Source organism: Myotis brandtii, unplaced genomic scaffold (assembly GCF_000412655.1).
Source record: "Myotis brandtii unplaced genomic scaffold, ASM41265v1 scaffold244, whole genome shotgun sequence".
Taxonomy (NCBI): Eukaryota; Metazoa; Chordata; class Mammalia; order Chiroptera; family Vespertilionidae; genus Myotis; species Myotis brandtii.
This window is the reverse complement of record NW_005359225.1, coordinates 754,237-778,322: the sequence shown is the minus strand read 5'-3', so window position 1 is coordinate 778,322 and position 24,086 is coordinate 754,237. Positions and strand designations below refer to the sequence as shown.

The 24,086-nt window shown below is 60.9% G+C and overlaps 1 protein-coding gene across 5 annotated transcripts in view; it reads left to right on the top strand.

Annotated features, from left to right (window-relative positions):
• MYO7A (myosin VIIA) overlaps nucleotides 1–24,086 on the top strand; it is a 69,738-nt gene that overhangs the window by 30,352 nt on the left and 15,300 nt on the right. For 3 of the 5 annotated variants that reach the window (XM_005867033.2, XM_005867032.2, XM_005867031.2), the window contains 22 exons: nucleotides 1,885–2,022; nucleotides 3,286–3,444; nucleotides 4,104–4,196; nucleotides 6,310–6,404; nucleotides 7,466–7,550; nucleotides 8,065–8,283; nucleotides 8,667–8,774; nucleotides 9,618–9,827; nucleotides 10,187–10,390; nucleotides 10,638–10,814; nucleotides 11,312–11,401; nucleotides 12,655–12,782; nucleotides 14,859–14,985; nucleotides 15,680–15,799; nucleotides 16,370–16,543; nucleotides 17,364–17,591; nucleotides 18,839–19,009; nucleotides 20,155–20,272; nucleotides 20,964–21,090; nucleotides 21,743–21,912; nucleotides 23,056–23,246; nucleotides 23,883–24,007. In XM_005867033.2, the coding sequence (XP_005867095.1) occupies nucleotides 1,885–2,022; nucleotides 3,286–3,444; nucleotides 4,104–4,196; nucleotides 6,310–6,404; nucleotides 7,466–7,550; nucleotides 8,065–8,283; nucleotides 8,667–8,774; nucleotides 9,618–9,827; nucleotides 10,187–10,390; nucleotides 10,638–10,814; nucleotides 11,312–11,401; nucleotides 12,655–12,782; nucleotides 14,859–14,985; nucleotides 15,680–15,799; nucleotides 16,370–16,543; nucleotides 17,364–17,591; nucleotides 18,839–19,009; nucleotides 20,155–20,272; nucleotides 20,964–21,090; nucleotides 21,743–21,912; nucleotides 23,056–23,246; nucleotides 23,883–24,007 (3,257 nt within the window). Of the gene's footprint in view, nucleotides 1–1,884; nucleotides 2,023–3,285; nucleotides 3,445–4,103; nucleotides 4,197–6,309; nucleotides 6,405–7,465; nucleotides 7,551–8,064; nucleotides 8,284–8,666; nucleotides 8,775–9,617; nucleotides 9,828–10,186; nucleotides 10,391–10,637; nucleotides 10,815–11,311; nucleotides 11,402–12,654; nucleotides 12,783–14,858; nucleotides 14,986–15,679; nucleotides 15,800–16,369; nucleotides 16,544–17,363; nucleotides 17,592–18,838; nucleotides 19,010–20,154; nucleotides 20,273–20,963; nucleotides 21,091–21,628; nucleotides 21,913–23,055; nucleotides 23,247–23,882; nucleotides 24,008–24,086 lie in introns of all 5 variants that reach the window. The other 2 variants (XM_014540387.1, XM_014540388.1) reach the window with 1 other exon arrangement.

The following is a 24,086-nucleotide window of genomic DNA, read 5'->3' as shown; positions in this document are numbered from 1 at the left end:
AGACAAGGAATGTCAGGAAGGGCCACCTTTCTCCCTTCACCAATAAAAGCCAAGTCAGAAGCCCAGGTGGCCAGGGAGTGATGGCAGAGCCCGCCGCTCCGTGGCCCCATTCACTCCGTGATCCAGTCATAACTGCTGATTGTGCCCGTTATATGCCAGACACTGTCCTACGTGTTGACGACATAGTAGTGAACAAAACAGGGAGAAAAATGTCCTGTCTGCATGAAACTTACATTCTGGCAGAAGGGGAAATAGTTAATCAGTTGGTAATAAGTAAAGTATATAGCATGTCAGGTGGGGCTATATGACATGGAGAAAGATTAAGGAATGGGGAATGCCGGTGGGGGGGCGTTGCAGTGTTGAACAGGGGCATAGGGAAAGGCCTATGGAGACGTCGATAAAGGCGGAGGGAGGGAGGGAGAAGCCCGCCATGTACATTGTGGGGGAAAAGCACGGCAGGGAGAGGGAACAGCGAGTCCACGCCCTCAGGTGCTCCTCACGCCTAAGCCTGCCAGTGCCTTATAGGAAGAGCAGGAGGCGGAGGCAGCTGGCTGGAGGGAGCGAGCAGGTGTGGAGAGCGAGCAGCTACAGGAGCCAGGTCTTGAGGCTGCTGTCGGCTGTTGTGTCCTGGCAGAGTGGAGGCGGTGTGTGGGGGGACAGAGCAGCTTGGAGGTTCTTGCAGGGATCTGAGAGAGCCGCTGGTGGCTTGGACCGGGCAGGCAGTGAGGAGTGGGAAGGACGCTTTGGAATAGAATCTGGTTTCTACGGCCAGTGTCTGGGTATCAGTCTGAGACGGTCCGCTTCCTGTTTGTTTGCTGTTCGGCCACCCCACCCCACCCCACCCCACCCCATCATCTCACCATATTCTGAGAGGGGCTCCACCAGGGCAGGGAGGTGCAGGGGTCCCTGGTGGGCTCCCCAGAGAGACTGGCTGGCAGAGCACAGAGCCGTGGGCCTCGGGCCACATAGTAGGAGGCCAGCTCTGTGCCTTCTTAGGAGGCTGACCCAGACCTGCTCGGCCAGGCCAGCTGCTGAACCACTAATCCCACAGGAAGGGGAGGGCACAGGCGGGGGAGGGCCACCCCCCCCGCATCCCAGGTTCCCAGGTTCCCAGGTTCCCAGGTTCCCAGGTTGCTGTTCACGTCCACTGTGCCCACTCTCATCACAGCCTGTCAGCCTGATGGGGAGGGAGGCTCCTCGAGGTTTAGTGACCTGCTCAGGACCACGCGGGAGGTGGTGGGCCAGGGTTTGAGTTTAGGTCCTCTAACGGTTAGAGTCTAACCCAGGGGTGGGCAAACTTTTTGACTCGAGGGCCACAATGGGTTCTTAAACTGGACCGGAGGGCTGGAACAAAAGCATGGATGGAGTGTTTGTGTGAACTAATATAAATTCAAAGTAAACATCATTACATAAAAGGGTATGGTCTTTTTTTTTTTTTTTTAGTTTTATTCATTTGAAAAGGGCCCGGATCCGGCCCTTGGGCCGTAGTTTGCTCACGGCTGGTAACCTGTCTCTAGGAAGGACCCCTCCCCTTACCCGTGCCCTGAGTGAGCGCGTTCGGCCACTCATTTATTCCTGGAGAGGGAGACTGGGGACTCAGAGAGGGGCTGTGCCTTGCCTAGAAGCCTCCAGCACACCAGGGCTCTTTCTGGCTCAGGTCCCAGGCAGCTCCCTGGAGTGGGCACGCCTGGGTCCAAGCTCCAGCTCAGACCAGACAGGTCACAGGGAAACCCCAAGTCCCGGCAGCCTGCTTCGCAGGGCTGTCCTCCCTCAGGCCCTGAGCCCGCTGACCTCCCACCGTCCCTTCCCTCCCCTTCCCTTCCCGTCCTGAGTGCTGGCGGGACACAGGTTAGCCCCTCCCACCGCTGTGGTCCGTCCCCCCAGGGCGCGGAGACCAGGAAGCGCTCGCCCACGCTCAGCAGCCAGTTCAAGCGGTCGCTGGAGCTGCTGATGCGCACCCTGGGTGCCTGCCAGCCCTTCTTCGTGCGCTGCATCAAGCCCAACGAGTTCAAGAAGCCCATGGTGAGTGGAACCAGCCTGGGGGGGCGGGGGCGCGATGGAGGGGCCGGGCCATGGGGGGCAGGGTGGGGACTGGGTGAGGGCCCCCACATTCGAGATGTGGGACCGAAGGCTCCAGGAGGTTAAGGGGTTTGCAGCTGCAGAGCCCAAATCCTCACTGGGCGCCCGTCCTCCCAGGGCCCTGGATGTGTTGTTTGCCACATGCTCTTCCTAGAGGCTGGGGCGGGGGGGGGGGGGACAGAAGGTGGGGGGCCAGGGAAAGTGCCTGGAGGGAGAGGAAACAGGTGGCGGAAGGAAGCCAGCCATCCGCACGCGCTGGCCCTGCCCCCTGCTGTGCGGAGTGCGGAGTGCACTGGCCTGACCGGTCCCCCTGGGAATCAGGGCCAGGTCTGCAGGGTGTGAGGTTCAAAGGGGCCCCAGTAAGCTCCCCACCTAAAGCAGGAGGAATGAGGCCAGGGCCCTGCCAGGCAGTTGGGTACCATCTTTTAGATGCCCTTCTCTGGGCCTCGACCTCAGCATCTGTGGCCTGGACCTTGACAGCAGGACATCCTCACTGCCCTCCGCCTTCCTGCCCCTGCCTCCCTGTCCAGGCCCCTCCACTGCAGTGAGAGACAGGAGTCAAACGCATGTCTGACCGCTCACTGCCTGCGGCCCCCGTAGCCAGTCCCCGAGGGCCTTCTCAGCCCTCCAGGAACCCCAGGCTGGCCCCACTGGCTGCCATCACAAAACAACTGTGCGCCAACTAGACAAATTAAGGCGGGTTACTGTCAGCAGCCAGACAGTTGTCTAAATAATGACAAATCTGCAATGACCGTAGCATGAAGGGCAACCCCTGGGATGTGCCAGGCACCCAGCACCTGCACAACCACAGTCCTGGCGTGGGTCAGCCTCCTCAGTCCCTGTGAAGTTCCCCAACATGCCCTGCACTTTCAGGCTTCCACACCTTTGCACATGCTCGCCCTGCCCCTCCAGTGTTCTCCAGGGTTAGAGCAAAGGCTGCCTCCTTCAGGCAGCCCCCCCAGATGTCCCAGGGGGAATTAAGCCATCTCTCCTCTCTGCCCTCGAGCACCAGCTCACCCCCGTGAGGATCTCATTTCTTCCTGCCATGTGGGTTTGAACTGCAGACCCAGGTTCCGTGCCACCTTTGCTCCTCATCTGCTGTGTGGCCTGGGCCTCTCTGGGCCTATGTCTGGGACTGGGGACTCGCGGAGCAGGGCTGGGCTCCCAGCAGGAGCCGCCAGCACTGACGCGCTTGGCTCTGGGCAGCTGTTCGACCGGCACCTGTGCGTGCGCCAGCTGCGGTACTCGGGGATGATGGAGACCATCCGCATCCGCCGAGCCGGCTACCCCATCCGCTACAGCTTCGTGGAGTTCGTGGAGCGGTACCGAGTGCTGCTGCCCGGCGTGAAGCCGGCCTACAAGCAGGTACAGAGCTGGGGCACGGGGGGCAGGAGGTACGGTCCCAGCTCTGGGCTGGGCAAGGGCCCATTTCCCCCTTGAGACGGGGTGCGGGCGTGATGTTCGCTTGCCTGCTGAGGTGCGGCTGGGAAAACTGGGGTCAGGAGGGCAGCGAGGGCTTTGATGGCCATGCTTGCTGGGCGTGGACTTCGCCGGTGGGTGTAATGGATGAGACCAGGGCTACCAAGTGGGCCGTGGGTGTTAGATGTGGGAGAGGGGTGTTGTTTTTATAAATATGTTTTTTATTGATTTTATTTTTAGAGAGAGAAAGGGAGAGGGAGCGAGGGATAGAAACATCAGTGATGAGAAAGAATCATTGATCGACTGCCTCCTGCACACCCCACAACCCTGGCATGTGCCCTGACCGGGACTCGAACCGGCGACGTCTTGGTTCATGGGTTGATGCTCAACCACTGAGCCTCTCCAGCTGGGCAGATGTGGGAGAGGGTCCTGCAGGCACCCTGCCGAGCTAAGGAGAGAAGGGAGGGTCAGAGAAGGCAGGGCCTGCTTGGGTCACACAGTGAGTTGGGACGGAGCTGGAGCGAGAGCCCTGCCTCCCAGCCGTGGGAGGAGCGCAGAGGTGGCCTTTCCCGCTGCCCATTCCCTGGTGCGCCCCTGCCCCCCAGGACGACCTTCGGGGGACCTGCCAGCGCATGGCTGAGGCTGTGCTGGGCACGCACGACGACTGGCAGATTGGCAAAACCAAGATCTTTCTGAAGGTGAGAAAGGCTCTAAGCCCGACTGCCTTGGGGGCTGTGGACTCCTGTCACGGTGGGAACAGGCGCCAGGGGGCCTCTTTGGAGAAGCTGGCGTCAGACGGGGTCAGGGCTGGGCCTGTGCATCCTCCCATCCTGCAATCTGTGATCGGACGAGTGGGCGAGTGGGCGGGAAATGAGGCCTTCTTGGTAGGGGAGTCCTGCAATCTGTGATCGGACGAGTGGGCGAGTGGGCGTGTGGGCGGGAAATGAGGCCTTCTTGGTAGGGGAGGGCACCTGGTATTGAGCCCAGCTGTGACCTGGGGTTGGGGTCAGAGCACTGACCCTGGGTGAGAAAATAGAAGACCAAAGTGGGCTCATGGGTTCAATGCTGACCGGTGGCTGTCTTCCCTGGGACTCTGGGCAGGCCACTGGCCCTTGCTGAGCCTCATTTCCCCATAAAATGGGATGTGCCTGGTGGGGGATTTCTCGACTGTGGTTTCCTGCCAGGCAGGGCTCACCCCAGGCTCTGGTGGGTGCCACCCCCTCACTCTCTAGTGTCCCTGGTTCCTACCCTCCCTGAGCACAAACCTGGAGCTCTCTGGCTCCCACCGCAGCCTGAGCTGGGAGCAGGAAGCGAGGTCCTGGGGCGTCCTGGCCTTGGAGCAGAGCTTGCTGGCTGTTGGTGGTGGCCGGGCCGCTGCCCCAGGGCCAGTGTGAGCTCCCAGCCTGCGGGCTTCCTCATTTCCATTTCCGTCGCGTTCGCTTTCTGGCCGTTCGGGGTCACAGGGCAGGGCTCCTTCCTCTGGTACCGGGTGGGGCCTGGGCTGTGCAGGACATCTGGGTGGAGGGAAGGAAGGAGCCAGCCCGGAGCCAGAGGGAGCCCCGGGCTCCAGTGTAATTCCTTCCTGGCTGTGGGGCCACAGGCCAGTCCCTTCATCTCCCCGAGCCTTCATTTCCTCGTCGGGAAAATGTGTGCACCGGGCCTGCATCCCACAACTGCCCAGACTCCAGCGGGGTTTTTGTCCACGATCTTATTTATTCGTCACAGCAGCCAGTGAGGTAGGATCCTTATGCCCATTTCAGAGGCTCAGAGAGAAGAAGTGAGATGCCTGAGGTCAGGCCCTGGGCTTGCAGCCAGGGTTGGTCTGATGCCCGGCCATGTAGGTAAGGGAGGGAGGGCACGCAGCGCAATGGCGCCGAGTGCCGGCAGCTCTGAGGGCCATCACTGTCCCCAGCCTCACCTCTCTGGGCTCTTCAGCAACCAGCAGTGGTTTCCAGTCTCAATGTCCACTTCCCATTCATTCGTTCATTCATTCGTTCACTCATTCAGAAAGGCACGGCTGAGCAGCTCCTCTGTGCAGAGCTCTCGCCACAGGAGATGTGGTCTGTGATCAGCTGGTGGATGTGGCTCCCCACAGAGACTCAGCACGGGGCGGGGGTGGCGGGGGGAGCGCTGTCTGCCTGGCTCCGCGAGGACCCACTCCAGCACCTAGCACGGGGCTGGCAATGGAGACATTGGTTTTAAAGGCATTGAATGAATGATGAGATTTTTGTCTAACCAGAGTGAAGGTTGGGGGTGTGGAGGTGAGGAGGGGACAGGCCTAGAGAACTTGGCAGGGCCTGGATCATGGAGGGCCTGAGGGCCAGGGAGACCAGACTTGTCCCCGAGAGTCATGGGCATCACGGTAAGATCACCGGAGAGTTGTTTTAGGAGGGTCCCTGCTTAGGGAGGCCAAGGGGAGCGACAGAGGCCAGGAGACGGGTGAGGAGGCTGCTGCCAAGATCCCAGAGGGTGGCTTGGCCCAGGTCAGAGGCTGATACGACAGAGACATCGGGGAAGGCACGGCGTCGGCGGGCAAGGCCTTCGGGATGGAGCCGCTGTGTGTGCCCATCGCACCCTCTGACTCCATCCACTCAGACTGGGCTCCTCCCGCTCCATCTGTCCCACCCGGAGCCCTGGGAACAGCCACAGCACCTCTCTGTCCTGTGGCTGGGAGAGGCTGCCCCACGGAGCAGAGCAGGGCTGGGAGCCTGTGCGGCCCAGCCAAGCCCCAGGCCTGGAACCCAAGGGAAGGAAGAGAGGGCCTTCACTTGGATTCACGGGGGGCCACTGCTCAGGAGCTCTGCCCCCCAGGACCACCACGACATGCTGCTGGAGGTGGAGCGGGACAAGGCCATCACCGACAGAGTCATCCTCCTCCAGAAGGTCATCCGGGGATTCAAAGACAGGTACGTGCCGGGACCAGCTCCTCCCCATGGGAGCCCACACACCTCTTTCCTCTAACCGGAGCACTAAAAATACGCATGCACACCCATGTGCACACCTAGACATGAGCCCACACATGCATAACTCATGGGTGAACACAGACACACGATTTACACAGGCACACACATGAGGATTCAGGGGGCACACACATTGGACACTCTGTGGTCTCAAATGCCTGATGAAATTTCTCAAAGAGGAAATTCGAGATTTTATAAATTACAAATAAGGGACATGTGTATAGCTGTGATAATCCACAAATCAGCAGGACTGACTCTGGAGTGCGATTCAGGCTCCACAAAAATCCCACAGCCTGCCCCGTTTGCAGTTCATCTGGTCACTCCCTCCTCTCCATCCATCCATCCATCCGCCCACCTGTCTGTTCATCTATGTGTCTGCCCACCCATCTACTGTTTCCTTCCACAGTTGCTCACTTGCTCTTGTGTGCCTCCAGGCATTGGCGTGCTGGCTCATTCACACGTGGCCGTATTAATTTTTCACTCCTCCTATATGTATTTCCACATTCAGCAGACACCTGCTGTTGGACGTGTGGTCTCTTTGTCCTCCATCCGGTCATAGGTGACTGTCATGTAGAATGTGCAGGGGAACAGCATTGCGCTCACTCAGTCAAACAATGTGGGCTCTAGTCCAACCTCATCGAGTCTCAGTTTTCTCATCTATAAAATGGGGAAATTTGATAGTAGTGAGTGAAGTTCACACTGTTCAAATATTTTAATCTTTAAGATTATTTACTTATTATTCATACATTTATTTACTTATTCAATAAACATGGAAAATCTCCTTATGGGCTCATGTGACAAGCCGGTGAGCAGGCAGGGCAGGTATCATTCTACCCATTTCACAGATGAGGAAGTTGAGGCAGAGAGGTGATACCCTGTTGCCCCAGGTCATTGATCCAGGAGATGCGGGGCTGGGACTAGCCCTGCTGTCCTGATTCCAAGCCCCACCTGCACCCTGCTGCCTCTGGGCACCCCGTCTCTGCTTTGAGGATCTCCTGCTGTTTCAGGTCCAACTTCCTGAAGCTGAAGAACGCTGCCACCCTGATCCAGAGGCACTGGCGGGGCCACAACTGCCGGAGGAACTATGGGCTGGTGAGCCTCCCCAAGGGGGCTGCTCCTGTCCCACAAGGCCTTTGAACCTGCCCGGCTGCCATAGCAGCAGGATGTACCTGTGCCCCAGACGCCTGGCCTCCTGCCACTGCCCCATCCTGCCCCGGCCATTTCCCCAGCCCCAAGTCCAAGTCTGGTTCTCGTGCCTTTTCCCATCTGGTCAGCGATATTTAGGCTTTTCTTCTGGAATGTTTGGGTGAGACTGAGCACTAGGTCCTTAGAGACCTCCGAGGGCGCCCGAAGCAGGTGTGTCCCACTGACGTCAGGGGAGCAACTGGGGTTGGGCTGGGGAGGCAGACAGGAAGGAGAGCAGCTCCTGGTCTGAGGATGGGGAGCCAAGGCCACTCCTGGGAACCTTCCGCCTGAGAGGAGGCAGAGCTTCCCTCCGGGAGCCCCAGTCCAGGGAGTCAGGGTGTTCCTGCGGGGCACGCAGCGGGAGAGGGGCCCAGGGCAGTGCTGCCTGTGACCCGGGCTCTGAGCCGGGCTGTCCTTGCAGATGCGGCTGGGCTTCCTGCGGCTGCAGGCCCTGCACCGCTCCCGGAAGCTGCACCAGCAGTACCGCCTGGCCCGCCGGCGCATCATCCAGTTCCAGGCGCGCTGCCGGGCCTACCTGGTGCGCAAGGCCTTCCGCCACCGCCTCTGGGCCGTGCTCACCGTGCAGGCCTACGCCCGGGGCATGATCGCCCGCAGGCTGCACCGGCGCCTCAGGGCCGAGGTGAGCAGTGCCCGCCTGTGAGGGGCGAGTTCTCATCGCATGGGGACACATCACCCCACTTGTTGGCTGAGACCTAGGGCTGGGTCTCCCCTGAGGAATGACCACACTGGGACCAGACCCCTCATGCTCATTCTCCCAGCCAAGGACAAATCTCCGGGAGGTGCCGGTGAACCTGGTTTGGTTTGGGGATCAATGGTGTCAAACCTACTCCCCAGTCCCCGAGCCGTGTGACCCGGGGAATTTCTCAGATGCCTCAGTTTCCCCATCTGCCAAATGATTTGGCAAATCGCTCCCAGGCCTCAGTCAGGTGGGTGGGGCAGAGCTGGAGGAAGCACAGTGCCAGCTCCACATGGTTCGTGCCCATCGGCTCTCCCTTCCCTCAGTACCGGCGGCGTCTGGAGGCCGAGAAAATGCGGCTGGCGGAGGAGGAGAAGCTGCGGAAGGAGATGAGCGCCAAGAAGGCCAAGGAGGAGGCCGAACGCAAGCATCAGGTGAGCGGGGCTGTCCCAGCGCTTCGCTGTCCAGCCTCTGGCCGACAGCCTCCTGGACACTGGCTGTCCAGCCTCTGTCCTCTACTCCCTCCCTTCATGTGTGCCCCGGGTGCCCGTCCTGGCCCAGGACAGAGGCCGGAGGGCTGTGGCTCCAGAGTGCGCGGGTCCGTGCCCTCAGGAGCACCTTTTCTAGCTGCGAGACAGCACCTCCTTAAAAGCCTGAGCCGGGGGCAGAGCACCCAGCATGGGCCACCAGCCACCTGTGGTGACTGAGCTTTTGAAATGACACAGCACACGCAGCATAAAATACACATGGGCTTTGAAGGCAGTGAGAAAAACAGGGTTATAAACCATCTCGGTACTATTTCTAAAATATTAATTACATGTTGAGATGGTATTTTGGAAAGATTGGGTTAAATAAAATATATGATTAAAGTTGGTTTCACTTACTTTCTGTGTCTGTTTGAAGTGTAGCGGCTCCATGCATGGCTCCCATGATCTTTCTGTGGGAAGCGCTGGTCTACAGCCTTGAGCCACCGCGATGGGGTTTTGGGTGGTGTGGTCCCTCCAGCTGGGGAGGTCTGAGCAGGCTTCCTGGGGGAGGCATTCCAGCTGAGCCCTGGGGGCAGGTGGCCTTCCTGTCTGGGCATCTGTCTGCATGAGGCTCGGAGGGCTGATGGGAGCGAGGCCCGGGGTGGGGAAGCCCAAGGCCGGTCCCTCCCAGTGGCCAGGAGGCCCAGGGGGAGAGGAGGACTGTGGCCTGGGGGTTGTAGGGGTCCTGGGGATCCCCAGGGAGGCCTTGTTCTCTGAAGCTGTCTCCTCTGCATCACCCCCACCCCCCAGGAGCGCCTGGCCCAGCTGGCCCGCGAGGACGCGGAGCGGGAGCTGAAGGAGAAGGAGGAGGCCCGGCGGAAGAAGGAGCTCCTGGAGCAGATGGAGAGGGCCCGCCACGAGCCCGTCAATCACTCCGACATGGTGGACAAGATGTTCGGCTTCCTGGGGACTTCGGGCGGCCTGCCGGGCCAGGAGGGCCAGGCCCCCAGTGGCTTTGAGGTACGAGGCTGGGAACAGGGGCTGGCGACAGGCTCAGTGGGGTGACTGCGCCCCCCTGCGTTGAAGACCACCTGATCGCCTCTGAGCAGAGGGCAGCAGCAATGACCTGGGTCAGGGGCCACAGGGCCCAGGCCCTGTCCAGCCGCCAGCCTGCCACCCCCGGTCAGTCACTGTCCCTCTCCAGGGCCACTCACCAGCTTGTATTCATTCATGCACTGAGGTCTCCCCATGTCCAGGTTCTAAGTCGTGAACAGGACTGCACAGTACCCCCTGGTGGAGGCAGTGCTGGCCCCACAGGGCAGGTGGGGGCTGCAGCCAGCTGAGTGGCCCCCACAGCAGGGACCCTCTCCTCTCCTCAGGACCTGGAGCGCGGGCGGAGGGAGATGGTGGAGGAGGACCTGGACGCGGCGCTGCCCCTGCCCGACGAGGACGAGGAGGACCTCTCCGAGTACAAGTTCGCCAAGTTCTCTGCCACCTACTTCCAGGGCACGACCACGCACACCTACACCCGGCGGCCACTCAAGCAGCCGCTGCTGTTCCACGACGATGAGGGTGACCAGCTGGTGAGGGCTGGGGCTGTGCTGGGGCTGTGGGTGCTGACAGCAGGTCCCTGGCAGGCGGGGACCAGGGCTGACTTGACCCGCCCCCAGCCTGGGGCCAGGCCACCTGGGCAAGATCCTAGGAACACCTGAGTGCCCTCAGCACAGTGGCCTCCTGTGGGCTTCTCCAGCCCCTCCCCGGCCCCCGGGGACGCTGCTGGCTGTAGCGATACCCTGCACCGAGCTCTCTGACTCCCATGCTCTCCCCCAGGCGGCCCTGGCCGTGTGGATCACCATCCTCCGGTTCATGGGGGACCTCCCCGAGCCCAAGTACCACACGGCCATGAGTGACGGCAGCGAGAAGATCCCGGTGATGACCAAGATTTACGAGACCCTCGGCAAGAAGACGTACAAGAGGGAGCTGCAGGCGCTGCAGGGCGAGGGCGAGGTGAGGCCCGGGGGGTGGGGGGCAGGCCATGTCCCTCCCGGCCAGTGGGCAGGGCTGTCCGGTCTCCCTAGCCTCAGGGTCCTCAGCAGAGGAGGGTCCTAAAATTCGCCTCCGCCTCACCCCCCGGACCCACGCTCTCCTCTGTCTACCCCCGGGAGCAAGTGTCTGAGCATTTTGTAAACTGTCAGGCGTTGACCATGAGTGAGTGAGGACACCTGGCGGAGCAGCCGGCCTTCATAGTCAGGCCTGGCGCCATGGAGACTCACCGAGGGTCGCTGGGCGGGGTCGCTACACTTTCCCAGCCCCAGTTTTCCGTCTGGCGGTGGTAGGGGCTGTGTGGGGTGAGGGTGGAGGTGTCACGCGGGGTTTGCCTCCTAAGCATTAGTGTGGAGGTGAGACACTCCTCCAGCCACAGCCCATGGTCAACTGCACTGGTCATTACTTGGGCCCACTCGCTTGACCCTGACCCCTGACCCCTGACTGCCGTTGTCCTGCAGGCCCAGCTCCCCGAGGGGCAGAAGAAGAGCAGCATGCGGCACAAGCTGGTGCACTTGACCCTGAAGAAGAAGTCGAAGCTGACAGAGGAGGTTAACGCAGACCCGGGCTGCCTCAGGGGGCCCCGCTGGGATGGGAGCAGGAGTCCATGCTGCCTGTCCTTGGGGCGCTGGGACGGCAGGCGACAGGACAGCGTAGGGGTGATCGGGGAGACGGGAAGAGGGCAGTGAGGTCAGGCAGGGGCCAGGTAGGGGAGGGCTTCCCACACGAGGGGACCTGAAGGCTGGGAAGGGCTGGAGAGGCAGCTGGGGAGGGAGGACATGCCCTGCCATGGCTCTTGATCTCAGGACCTTTCTGTGGGATGAGTGCCACGGGCACCAACACTGTTGATTTGTTTGAGCTCATTGGTTAGTCACCTTGCCTTTTCCGAGAACCACCCCTGCCCTGCACTCCAGGTTGCTCAGGCTGGGAGGGCAGACGGATACAAACCCAGGCGGTTACAGCGCAGGGCTTCTCCCTAAATTCCTCCTTCCTCTCCTCTGCCTGGGGGTGGCCTCCTCCAGGAAGCCTCGAGCGACCCCTCTACAGCCACCAGGCTCCTCCTCAGGGCTTCCACGCTGCCTTTGCCTCTGTCCTTGTCCTGTTCCCCATCTGAGGCTCAAATCCAGTCTCACAGTCGTGTAGCCCGAGATCCAAGTCCCACCTTTGCCGTTGGGTGTCTGAGACACCCACTCTGTGGGTCCCTGGGCGGGGGGCAGTGCAAGACGACAACTGTGGGTGCTCAGTAGATGTGAGGACCTCCCACACCCCTTCCGTCTGGAGGGCACGCTCTCACTGCTCACCTCTCACTCTCCCTCACCTGGGCAGGGTGCAGGGCTGGGGTTGTAGGCTGTGTGAGACCAGGGAGAAGAACCCAGGCTGGGCGTTGCTCACACAGAGGGGCCAGGGCATTGGTGACAGGTGATGGTGACGGGGGAGTTGGAACTGGGCTATGCTCTGGGTGTCAGAGTTGTGTGGGAGCCCTGGAGAGAGAGGGGTCCTGCCAAGAGTTGGAGGAGCAGACCCCTGTCCTGACTGGTAGGGGGTCGGGTGGGGTGTCAGGGAGGCTGCAGAGGAGCCTTAACCCCAGAAGTGGGTGCCAGCAGGCCATGCTCCCGGCCTGAGGGCTGGTCATGGACCCAGTGTCTGTTCTGCATGGGGTGGGGTTGGGGCAGGATGGGGGAAGACTGGTGGAGCCAGCTCTTCTGGCCACTCCCAGGATTCTGCTCTTGGGCAGGGGCCGGGGGCAAGGAGGGTAGGCAGACTCAGGCAGGAGGCAGGTCTCTCACTCCTCCCTGTGGCCCAGGTGACCAAGAGGCTGCACGACGGGGAGTCCACGGTGCAGGGCAACAGCATGCTGGAGGACCGGCCCACCTCCAACCTGGAGAAGCTGCACTTCGTCATCGGCAACGGCATCCTGCGGCCAGCGCTCCGGTCAGCGCCCGCCCGAGGGAGGGCTGCGGGGAGGGGCGGCTGTTGGGGAGGCAGCGCTGGGTGTGGCCTGGGGAGGCTGCTGGTGGCTGAGCTGTGGCTCTGTCACCTTAGCCAACAGGCCTGCTGGTCATGTGGCCTTGGTAGAGTTCGTTCCTCTCTGTAAGCCTCAGTTTCTTCCTCTGTAAGGGCGGGGGGGCGGGCGGTAATAAGTGGACCTGCCTCAGAGGCTTGTGGGCAGATGAATCTCAGGAGGGCTGTAACCTGGGAGGCTTTCAGTAATAGTAGCTGTTGTTATCACGCCCTGACATGCATCTTCTGCTTTAACCGCATCCCTGCCAGCTCATGCCTGGCAGTGCCTCCTTCCCCGCCCAGGCCCGGGGGGCTCACCTCAGGTTCCTGGGGGTTGGGGGAGGAGAGGGATGATGGAGGCGTCCCCAGGAGCAATGAAGGGATCAGCTCAGCTGGGTCAGTGGAGGGGAAACGGGCCTTTTCTGAGAACCCGCAGGACAGTCGGGCGGGAGAGCTGATCCCATGCGCCTGTGTCCGCTGGCTGGGAGGACAGCAGGGTGGGGTGGGGAGGGGGTGAGCTCCATTTCACCCGAAGGAAAACTGAGGTCCAGAGAGGGCAGAGACGTTCCCAGGAGTCACTAGCCTCCCAGACCGTCTGCCTTCCCTCCAGGCCTCCTCGGTGCTCCTCCAGGCCATTGAAGAGATGGTCACAGGACCCAGGGCCACCCACCTCCAGGGAAAAGGGGCAGAATTTGTGGCCCAGTTGTCTCAAGAGTAGACCTACAGCGGTTACTTCCAGAGAACACAGTGGCAAGAGCCCCGGGCAAGAGTCTGAGGCTGGGGTATTGACTCCCCGAAGGACCACAGCTGGTCCTTCCCTTTTCTCAGCCCAGGTGTCCCCGTAGGTCCATAAAGTGATGGGGGTCAAGGACTCCCAGCTGCCGGTGATAAAGTTTTCATTGGTTCCTGACGAGATGGAAAAGTTAAGGATGTTTCTAAAACTAAATTTGATTTATTTGAAGGCCTGTTCTTTGTTCTGAGACTTCAGCCTTCCTACTTTTTGAATATGAAAATTACCTTTGTTGTATGAAATAATTGTGATCTACTGGGCAGGTTGTGTGTGTGTGGTGTGTTTTAAATGTCCTTATGTGTCATGATGAAGAGTTAGCAACGTCCAGAATTTATTTTGAAGTTGCATTGGTTGGTTAACTCTCAAAATTGGGAGCCACTGAATGAATTAGGTAGTCTCTCCTTTCCACCTAGGCCTGCCTTTCTGAGAGGGAAAAGAGCCGCGAGTGCCCCCTGGTGGTCACAGTATCACCGCGGGCTGGCTCTTGGCCTGAGCAGGCAGGTAGTGTCTTAGCCGCGGCCAGCGTTGAGTGACAGGTGATGGTGACTGAGGGTTTTGTGCTAGGTGCCTTATAAGCCTCGGCTCATTTTCTGCACAGCAATCCTGTAAGGAAGGCACTACCGTTTCCCTTTGAAATGAAAGCAAAAACCCACCTTCATTGCTTTCATCTAATTACAAAAGCAATACACGACCACTTGAATATTCTAACGTTACAGAGATGTATCGAGAGAAGGTCAAAGTTGCTCATTCCGCCTCGCGGAGAGAGTCCCCAGATGTTTTTGCTGTTTCTGTTCTGCCAGTTGCCATTAGTAGAAGTTGCACCTGCTCTCATGACCGTGGGCTGGGCTCAGAAAGGTGAACTCTCCTGCCTCGGCCACCCAGCTGGTGAGGGACGAGGCTGGGGCGGGGCCTGCGCACCTCATCAGAGTGGTCACCAGTGGCTGTGGCCGCTGTGCCCCAGAGCAGGATATGTGCCCCCCTCAGGATCACGGGGCCTGTCTGTGGGTCTGATTGGCATTAGGAAGGACTCCGTGCCTGGTGAGCCCGTCTCCAAAGCAGACCCTCTTCCCCAGGCCTGGGCCCGGCCGTCCTCACCCGGCCCCACTCTGCCTCTTCTTGGATGGTCTTGGTCAAGTAGCAGAGGAAGGCCTGGGCGTCCCACCTGCCGTGGGACTCTCCTCTGAGCCATCTCCCTTCCTGCCTCCCCACCTGCCCAGGGATGAGATCTACTGCCAGATCAGCAAGCAGCTCACCCACAACCCCTCCAAGAGCAGCTACGCCCGGGGCTGGATCCTCATGTCTCTCTGTGTGGGCTGCTTCGCCCCCTCTGAGAAGTTCGTGAAGGTAGGGCGGGCGCCTGGACTCCTGGGCGGGAAGGGGAGCTGGGAGAGAGCAGGGGAAGGAGCTCCGAGGGGCTTGGGGATGAGGCCCCGCCCGCGTCATCTCACGGGGCCTCACAGCGGCTGCTAGGCCTGGCTTCCTGTCCCCTCTGCCCAGGCACCCAGAACTTCACGCCGTTCTCCCCTCAACCAGTTTTATGTGTGAGGAGGCTGAGTCTGACAGCGTCTCGGGCCCCTCTCCATACTGTGTTCGAGCAGGTGCTTTAGTTCCTCCCAGGCCTCTTTCTTGCCTGCTCCTTGGTGCCAGGCCCTGGGTGCTGGGGACACAGCCAGAACAGGGGACAGCCTGGCGGCCAGTGTGTGAAGAGGGAAGCACTCGTCAGGGAGGAGGCCCTGGAGGAGGAGGAGCAGTTAAGCTAGGTGCAGAGGGGGTACAGTGTGTGGGGTGAGGCAAGAGGCATGGCTGAGACTTGACAGGTCTGGGTGGTGGTGGCCCTGTTGCCAAGATGACGTATGTGGACTTCATTCTGAGGGCAGCGGGGAGCCATGGAAGGCACGGGAGGGCTGCGGGAGACGTGCCTTGGAAAGCAGGTCCTGAGAGTCGGTGGAGGGATTGGAGGCAAGAGACCCAGCGAGGCTGCTCTGTGGCCCGGGCGGGAGGCCAGAGTGGGGCCCCCTCAGCTGGTCCTCGTCTGCAGTACCTGCGGAACTTCATCCACGGGGGACCGCCTGGCTACGCCCCATACTGTGAGGAGCGGCTCCGGAGGACCTTCGTCAACGGGACACGGACACAGCCGCCCAGCTGGCTGGAGCTGCAGGTACCCGCCCCCCAACCAGGCGTGCACATGTGCACGTGTGCATGTGTGTGTGCGTGCGTGTGTGTGTGTGTGTGTGTGTGTGTGTGTACGTGTCTCCGGTGCCCAGAAAAGTCCCCGCTTTGGGATTCTGGGTTCTTCACCCTGAAGTTCTGGAAGCCCAGGCCTATTGGAACAGAACCCCCAGCCGATGATCGACTCCCATCCGTTGGCTTCATGGTCAAAGGGCTTCCCACTGTGCCTCAGTGGCTTCATTGGCCGTAACGATACTCGTGTCACAGGGCCCTGTAAGGGTTTGGGACATGAGGGCAGAAGCCCCTGGTGTGTGGCAGTGCCTGACCTCCCAGCCCCAGGGACTGGCTCAGGGGCCCTAATGTTGCCATCGAGTTGGGGAGCACAGCAGGGCTCCCTGGGCACCTGTGACCCGGGACATACAATGTCTGGGTGAGATGCTGGGAGCTGGGGGCCTTGGGGGGAACTCCAACCTCCTAGGCAGCAGGGAGCCAGGAACCCAGAGGGGCCAGGTGGTCTGAAGTGAAAGGATCCCCACAAACGCTCCTTGGTCACTTCCAGGCCACCAAGTCCAAGAAGCCCATTATGCTGCCTGTGACATTCATGGATGGGACCACCAAGACCCTGCTGACGGACTCGGCCACCACGGCCAAGGAGCTCTGCAACGCGCTGGCCGACAAGATCTCCCTCAAGGACCGCTTTGGGTTCTCCCTCTACATCGCCCTGTTTGATAAGGTAGGGCCGGCCCTGCAGCGGCACCGCCCTGGCTGCCCACAGGTTTCTGGCTCAGTGCTGCCACCTGCTGGCCACCTTGCACAGTTACTTACTTCCAGGGCCCTGGTTTTCTGTTAGCTGGTGGTAACTCTAGCTCCCGCCAATTCTTTAGGATTGCGGAGCCCTCTTAAGCCCCTAAAGAAAAGTCCAACAGAACAGTGTTGAAACCCAGAACTCACTTCAGTCATATGTAGCAAGGCCGCGTCAGTCCCTCCTGGTGCCGGAGGCAGGCTGCAGGGTCCTGCAGCCACACAGCTCTCCGAGATTCATTTTCTCACCTACAAATGCGGATGTAACTCCTCATCAGGTTGCTGTGGTCATTTCTTTTCACTCTTAGTGGCCACCTGTCACGTCTAGGCCAGGAGCCTTCTCTGTGGTGCTGGGCTTGGGGGTGGCTGATTTTATCTCCACACCCAGCAACATCGCACCCAGCAGAGGTGCCCCCACCCTGCAGGTCCGGGACGGAACCACGTGTCCGACACAATTTATCTGGATTTTTCTGCTGTACAGACGGATACTCTTGTGTTTTCAGGGGCCATTTGTGCATCCGAGTTTCCCAAAAGGCTTACTCTGGGAAATGGGAGCTCCCGTGGCTGTGCCGGCTCAGAGCCCATGCCTGGGGCCCAGGGGTCCCGTGCTGGCCTGCCTCCAGGGTGACCTGGGCACCTCCCTGCCTCTCTCTGAGCCTCGGTTTGGCATCCGAGAGCAGTTGGCACAGTTGATGGCTCTTTGTAGTCCTTCCTGCTGGCTCACCTTCCCACGGGGTGACCTCTGCCCACAGGTGTCCTCCCTGGGCAGTGGCAGTGACCACGTCATGGATGCCATCTCCCAGTGCGAGCAGTATGCCAAGGAGCAGGGTGCCCAGGAGCGCAATGCCCCGTGGCGGCTCTTCTTCCGCAAAGAGGTCTTCACGCCCTGGCACAACCCCTCAGAAGACAACGTGGCCACCAACCTCATCTACCAGCAGGTGGTGCGAGGAGTCAAGTTCGGGGAGTACAGGTGTGAGAAGGTGAGTGCGAGCGAGTCTTCCGAGTCTCCCGGCTGATCTTGCTTGGCTCACGGCCGCCTGTTTTCTGAATTCGAATTCGGGCTGCGTGTTTACTGTCTGGGACCCGCCACTGGATAATACGGAGGTTAGCCTGATGGAGGGCGGGCATGCTCCTCGCTCCTCCCGGAGGTAACGCTGCCCACAGGAGCCAGGGCTTTGAAGCACAGCCCGGACTCTGCCAGTGGGAGGCTCCCGCACCTCTGCGGTGGCTGCTTCACACTTGCTGTACTGAGTGAGTCTAGGAAACTCCGCTCTGAAGGATCAAGAGATCCACTCATGAGAACAGCGTTTGCACATGTGGAACCTTCTATCTCCTGTGGACAGGAGCAGTGTGGTTGTTTTGTTTTTGATGATGGTGATGACGGCTCTCATGGTACCTGTGATTCTGTTGGTGATTATGATGGAGGGAGGAGGATGGAGATGATGGAAATGAAGGGGATGGTTGGTGGTGGTGGCGATGGTGTAGGGGTAGGTGTGAGGGTCGTGACGATGATGATGGTGTTGCTGATGGTGGTGGTGAGTTGATGTTCAGGCAGGAGGTATCAGGACAGCCGTGTCCACCGCTAAAATCCTGAAATACTTTGAACTAGTTGGGAAATATCCACTGCCTTTGAAGCTCCCAAGAGCCTTTCTTTACTGCCCCTGCTGCCAGAGCCTGGGGAACCCCAGGCAGGCATCACAGGGGCTGCCGTGCACCAACCACAGGCAGACAAGGGGCAACTGCCCAGTGCCCAGCTGGCTCTCTGGAGCCTCTGCACTGTAGCCTATGGGTTGTTCAATACTCTGACTGTCCTGGGGGTGTGATGGTGATGGAGTTGGTAATGGTGACATACTCCCTTCACTCGGAGTCTCCAGCGGTATCAGGTCCCCCACTCTCCAGGGCGGTCCCTGCCTGTTCTGGTGTTTGCCAGCCCCAGGTGTTATCTTCCTGGGTTGAGGATGTAGTGGCTGACCCATGACCAATGGGCTGGCTGGTCTCTCTGGGTCAGCTCGGTACCTCTGGTGCTGAGAGGACCCAGGAGAAGGCAAGAATGTGGCCCTGCCCTCAAGAAACTCATGGTTCCACCAACCAGACAAGCTCTCCTGGTGAATCGGTGAGAGCTCAGGGTGCAAAGGCCAGGGGCTGAGGGCCCAGGAGGCAAGGGCCCGGGCTTCGGTCCCGGAGGGTGTGTGAATGAGGTCTCCGCACACACCCAACCCCACCTCAGGAGGACGACCTGGCCGAGCTGGCCTCACAGCAGTACTTTGTGGACTACGGCTCCGAGATGATTCTGGAGCGCCTCCTGAACCTCGTGCCCACCTACATCCCCGACCGCGAGATCACGCCCCTGAAGACGCTCGAGAAGTGGGCCCAGCTGGCCATTGCTGCTCACAAGAAGGTAGGAGGGCTGGGGGGCTCTTGGAAGAGGGCGTCTCTGATGGCCAAGGCCAGGAAGTAGCACCTGGGGGATCAAAGACGTCACAGCTCTCACCTGACACGTCCGCCCACAGGCTGCAGGGGACAGGCTGGCACCCTTGGCCTCCTGCTTCCCAGCCGCCTGCCTTCCTCCACCGCGCACATCGGTTCTCTCCTGTCTCTGTCATCTGCTCTGGCCTGGGTTCCAGGGATACAGAGATGGCTCACATCCAGCCCTGTGGCCCCATGAGGGAAGCCGGGTGCAGGGCTGGGCGGGTCCCATCCTGGCCTTGCACAGGCACTCTCTAGAGCCACAGCTCAGTGGCGCTGGTGCGCGTTGGGGAGCTTCCAGGAAGGGCACCCTCCGTCCTGCCTGCGGGAGCCCTGGCCCACCTTCCTGCCTGGGGAGCTTTAGGGACAGGCCCCCTCAGGCCACTTGCCAGAGGTCCCAGGCCCATAACCAGCCCTGAGTAGCTCCCTGTCAGGCGAAGGGGCTGCCCAAGTAGAGCGGGGTGGCCTGCTGGGGAGCGGGTGGGGAACCCTGGCTGCTGGAGGGGACCTCAGGCCTCCCCACCTCCAGGCCCTGGTTGTGTAAGAGCAGAATTACCTTTGCACACAGTTGCCAGAGGGCTTCACAGACCAGCGGTCTCTCAGGCCCTCACCACTTTCCACCCAGCCTCCCCCCGAAGCCCCCTGCACCCCCTCTACATCTAGGCCGGGCTCAGCACCAACGCCCTCCCTCCCCTCCAGGAAAGACAGGTGCTCTCCCTCCATCCCTCCGTCTCTGTCCTTGGCCCCCTCCTCTCCATCACCCCTCACCCCCGTCGGCTGCTGGAGCCCGTCCATTCCCTGCGCCTGCCCTGGCTGCAGCCGGGGCTTTTCTGTCACTCGGGTGCATTGGGAGCTCCCTGCAGGCGGGACCCACGCTTCCCTAGCAAGTGCTGACGTCGATGGAGTCAGGGGAGGGCAGGTGACGGGGTGGCTGGGGCTGATGGGACGGGTGAGGCCATGATGCACAGGAGGGCACCGCAGCCTGGGCCATGCCTGGCCTGGGGACAGGGACATGTGAGTTCCGGCCAGAGCACACGTGACGTCTTTTGTCCCCTGTCCTGGTCTGTCCCCCTCCAGGGGATTTATGCCCAGAGGAGAACTGATTCCCAGAAGGTCAAGGAGGACGTGGTCAATTACGCCCGCTTCAAGTGGCCCTTGCTCTTCTCCAGGTTTTACGAAGCCTACAAGTTCTCAGGTACCCGCAGCCCTCCTGCCTCCATGCCCTCTTCCACCCTCACTGCGGCCACAACAGGGCGAGGCCGGAAACAGGTGCCCCAGTCTGCCAGGCTCCTGCCTGCGGGGCTGCGGGTCTCTCCAGGCCAGTGCGCTGAGTGGGTCCCATCTCCCACAGTCCAGTTGGGCTCTGTGGCACACAGTAGGTGCTCAGCGGCACAGTGGGTTGAACAACTGGATGGGCATGGAGATCATTAGAGCACCTACAGGAGAGGGTGGCCCAGAGCAGGGGCTGGCTGACTCCATGAAGCTGAGAGTGGATGTGGCCAACTGCTCACTTCCATTAGCTCAGCCGTCCTGGGGCTGTCATCTGGGGGCACCAGGCTTCACAGAACCACCAGTTATCAGGCTGGAGGGAGCCTTGGGGCTCAGTGAGTCCAAGCCCTACCCACACCCCGCCTCACTGCAGGGCGGGGACTTGTCCGCAGCTGCACGAAGACCCGTGGCACCACTCACACCCAGGGTCCTGGTCCCGGCACCTCCCCCACCGCACGCGGGGCTTTGGCTCCCAGGGAGGCCGTGCTCTGGGGCTCCGTTTCCATTTCTGTAAAATGGAAAGCAATATACCCCCTGCCCTGGTGGTTGGGAGGATTGGGCAGGGCTGGGCCCAGGAGCGGGGAGGCCCCCTCTCAGAGCCTCGGTCTCTGCCCCAGGCCCCAGCCTCCCCAAAAACGACGTCATCGTGGCCGTCAACTGGACGGGCGTCTACTTCGTGGATGAGCAGGAGCAGGTGCTCCTGGAGCTGTCCTTCCCCGAGATCATGGCCGTGTCCAGCAGCAGGTCAGTCCCACCCCGCACCCCGCTTTCTGCAGAGCAGGGAGTTGTTGAAGCTGCGCCAAGACCCGACAAGGTCCTGATTCAGCTCTGACCGAACTGAGGAGGGGCAGAGGGACACACAGACAGACAGATGGGCTCCTGGAATAGACTGGCGTTCTCTGGGCTGTGTCGCTGTGGGCAGGGTTGGGCCTGGCCAGCTCTGAGCAGGCACGTGCCAGGCACACAGGATGCAGCGGTGACTGGATAGTCCTCCCCCTTTGAAGCTTCAGTTGAGAGAGGAGATGGATATTGAACAGGTCATGTTAAAGCAGGATGAGGGTCATGAGGGCAAGGAAGGCTTCCTGGAGGAAGGGGTATCTGGGCTGAGACTAAAGGCTGAGTAGGAATTAGACAACAAAAGGGATGTGGGCTGGGCTGCTGCAGGCCGGCCACGTCTGACACAGGCTGAGCTGTGTCGGACCTGGGCGGCGCCTCACCCTGGCTAGGCCAGCCTCTCCCTGGCCGGGCCGAGCCTGACTGCGCTGGCCTTGGTCTCCTTCAGGGAGTGCCGCGTCTTGCTCTCACTGGGCTGCTCTGAACTGGGCTGCGCTTCGTGTCACCCGGGCTGGGCAGGACTGACCCCGGCGGGGCCCTGTTCTCCGTGTTGGTCCTGCAGGGGAGCCAAACTGACAGCCCCCAGCTTCACGCTGGCCACCATCAAGGGGGATGAGTATACCTTCACCTCCAGCAACGCCGAGGACATCCGTGACCTAGTGGTCACCTTTCTGGAGGGGCTCCGGAAGAGGTCTAAGTACGTGGTGGCCCTGCAGGACAACCCCAACCCTGGTGAGTGGCTCCTGGCACAGGCTGCCAGGCACCGGGGTCAGGGGCGTCAGGCAGCTCACCCCCCTTGGCCTTGGCCTGGCCTGTTACCCATCCTTCCCCAGATACTCTTGGCTCCGACTGAACCAAACAGCCGAACTCTGTGCCTCCCGTCTGCACTCTGCAGGGACTCTCTCCCTCTCTCTCTCCCTCCCTTCCTGGTCTTTTTTTTAAAAAAATATATTTTATTGATTTTTTACAGAGAGGAAGGGAGAGAGATAGCCAGAAACATCGATCAGCTGCCTCCTGCACATCTCCCACTGGGGATGTGCCCGCAACCCAGGTACATGCCCCTGACCGGAATCGAACCCGGGACCCCTCAGTCCGCAGGCCGACGCTCTATCCACCGAGCCAAACCGGTTCTGGCCCTTCCTGGTCTTGAATACTTACCCTGTCACCTCCTCCAGGGGCGTAGGGGTTCCTCCTCGGTGTCTCCAAATACCCCATCTTCAGATGATGACAGCAGTAGCACCTCACTGAGCATCCCCGAGCCTCCTAGGCCCTGGGCAGAGCAGTGGAAAGACAGAGGGGCAGCGGGCCCTGGCCCCGCCCTTAATGGGGGCAGGGGCAGGGGCAGGAGCAGGGCAGACAGTACAGTGCCTGTGCAGTGACCAGGGAAGCCAGAGGCTGTGGGAGCCCAGAAGAGCGGCCCCAGGCAGCCTGGGGTGTGGGGAGGAACATGGGTGTGAGTGTTTGAGGCAGAGAGCAGATTACAGGCCAAGCACAGGGGTGGAGAAGGCACGTGTCTGGGAACTGCAGAGATCGGTTTGGCTGGAATGGGGGAGGGAGAGGAAGGGGCCTGGAGGTGGAAGATGTCAGGAAGGCAGCCCCCGACAGGCCTTATGAGCATGTCAGGGAGTGTGGGCTTTCTGCTAAGGGCAATGGGGAGCCACAGAAGGCGTTGGAGCAGGAGACTGGCCACTCTGATGGCCATGTCTGCGTGGAGGGCAATGGCAAGGTGGAGGCGGGGCGGTCAGTGAGCAGACATGGCAGGGTCTCAGTTCTTCAGTGTGAGGAGCGGCTTATAGGTCATCAACCCAAAGAAAGATGTTTTAACCCGGAGTCTCCCTCTGCCCACATGCTGCCCCTCTCACCACGGCCTCCCAGCGGGCGAGGAGTCGGGCTTCCTCAGCTTCGTGAAGGGAGACCTCATCATCCTGGACCACGACACGGGAGAGCAGGTCATGAACTCCGGCTGGGCCAACGGCATCAATGAGCGGACCAAGCAGCGCGGGGACTTCCCCACCGACTGCGTGTATGTCATGCCCACGGTCACCATGCCGCTGCGGGAGATCGTGGTATGTGGACGGGGCGCCCCTGAACCCCTCCTTGTCTTCTTTCCACGTCTGAGGGAGGGATGACAATAGACACCTGGCCTGCAGCTCCCGTGAAGACGAGCTGGGGGTCCTCTGGGACCACAGACTTAAAGCTGGGGCAGCTGTCACGCCTGGAGAGGGGCCTGAGAGTGCCTCAGTGAGGAAGTGCCCAGGGGCAGGGGGAGGAGAGGGGGTAGGACGGCACCTGGCTCTGACCGGAAGGGGAGTGGGGGCAGAGCTGGGGAGGGAGGCCCTGCTTCTTCGGACTCCCCTTGTGCACAGCACTGAGAACTCAGAGCTCGGCTTCTCCAAGCAGCTGCCTGGGCAGTTCTCACTGTTCCCTCCCGCCCTGTCCGGCCTTTCTGACTGACCCGACCTGGTTCAGACCCAGGGCACCGAGGGAAGGGTCCTGAGCCCAGCAGCCTGGAGGCAGCAGCAGCTTCAGAGATGCAAGGAGCAGAGGGGCTCCTAGGCTGAGAATGGGCACAGGCCCCCGAGTCCCCGAGTAACAGTCTCCCTGCTCCCCCTCCCCCACTGTGAGAGGGCTCTGGGCTTTGCCGAGTGGATCCCAGGGCCCCAGGTGGAGAGCTGACCTCAGCCCCACCCCTCCGTCTCTAGGCCCTGGTCACCATGACCCCTGACCAGCGGCAGGACGTGATCCGGCTCTTGCAGCTGCGAGCGCCGGAGCCTGAGGTGCGCGCCAAGCCCTACACCCTGGAGGAGTTCTCCTACGACTACTTCAGGTGACGGGCAGGAGAGGGGGGAGAGGGGCCCAGGGCAGGGACAGGGGAGAGGGGAGAGGGGCCTGGGGCAGGGACAGTG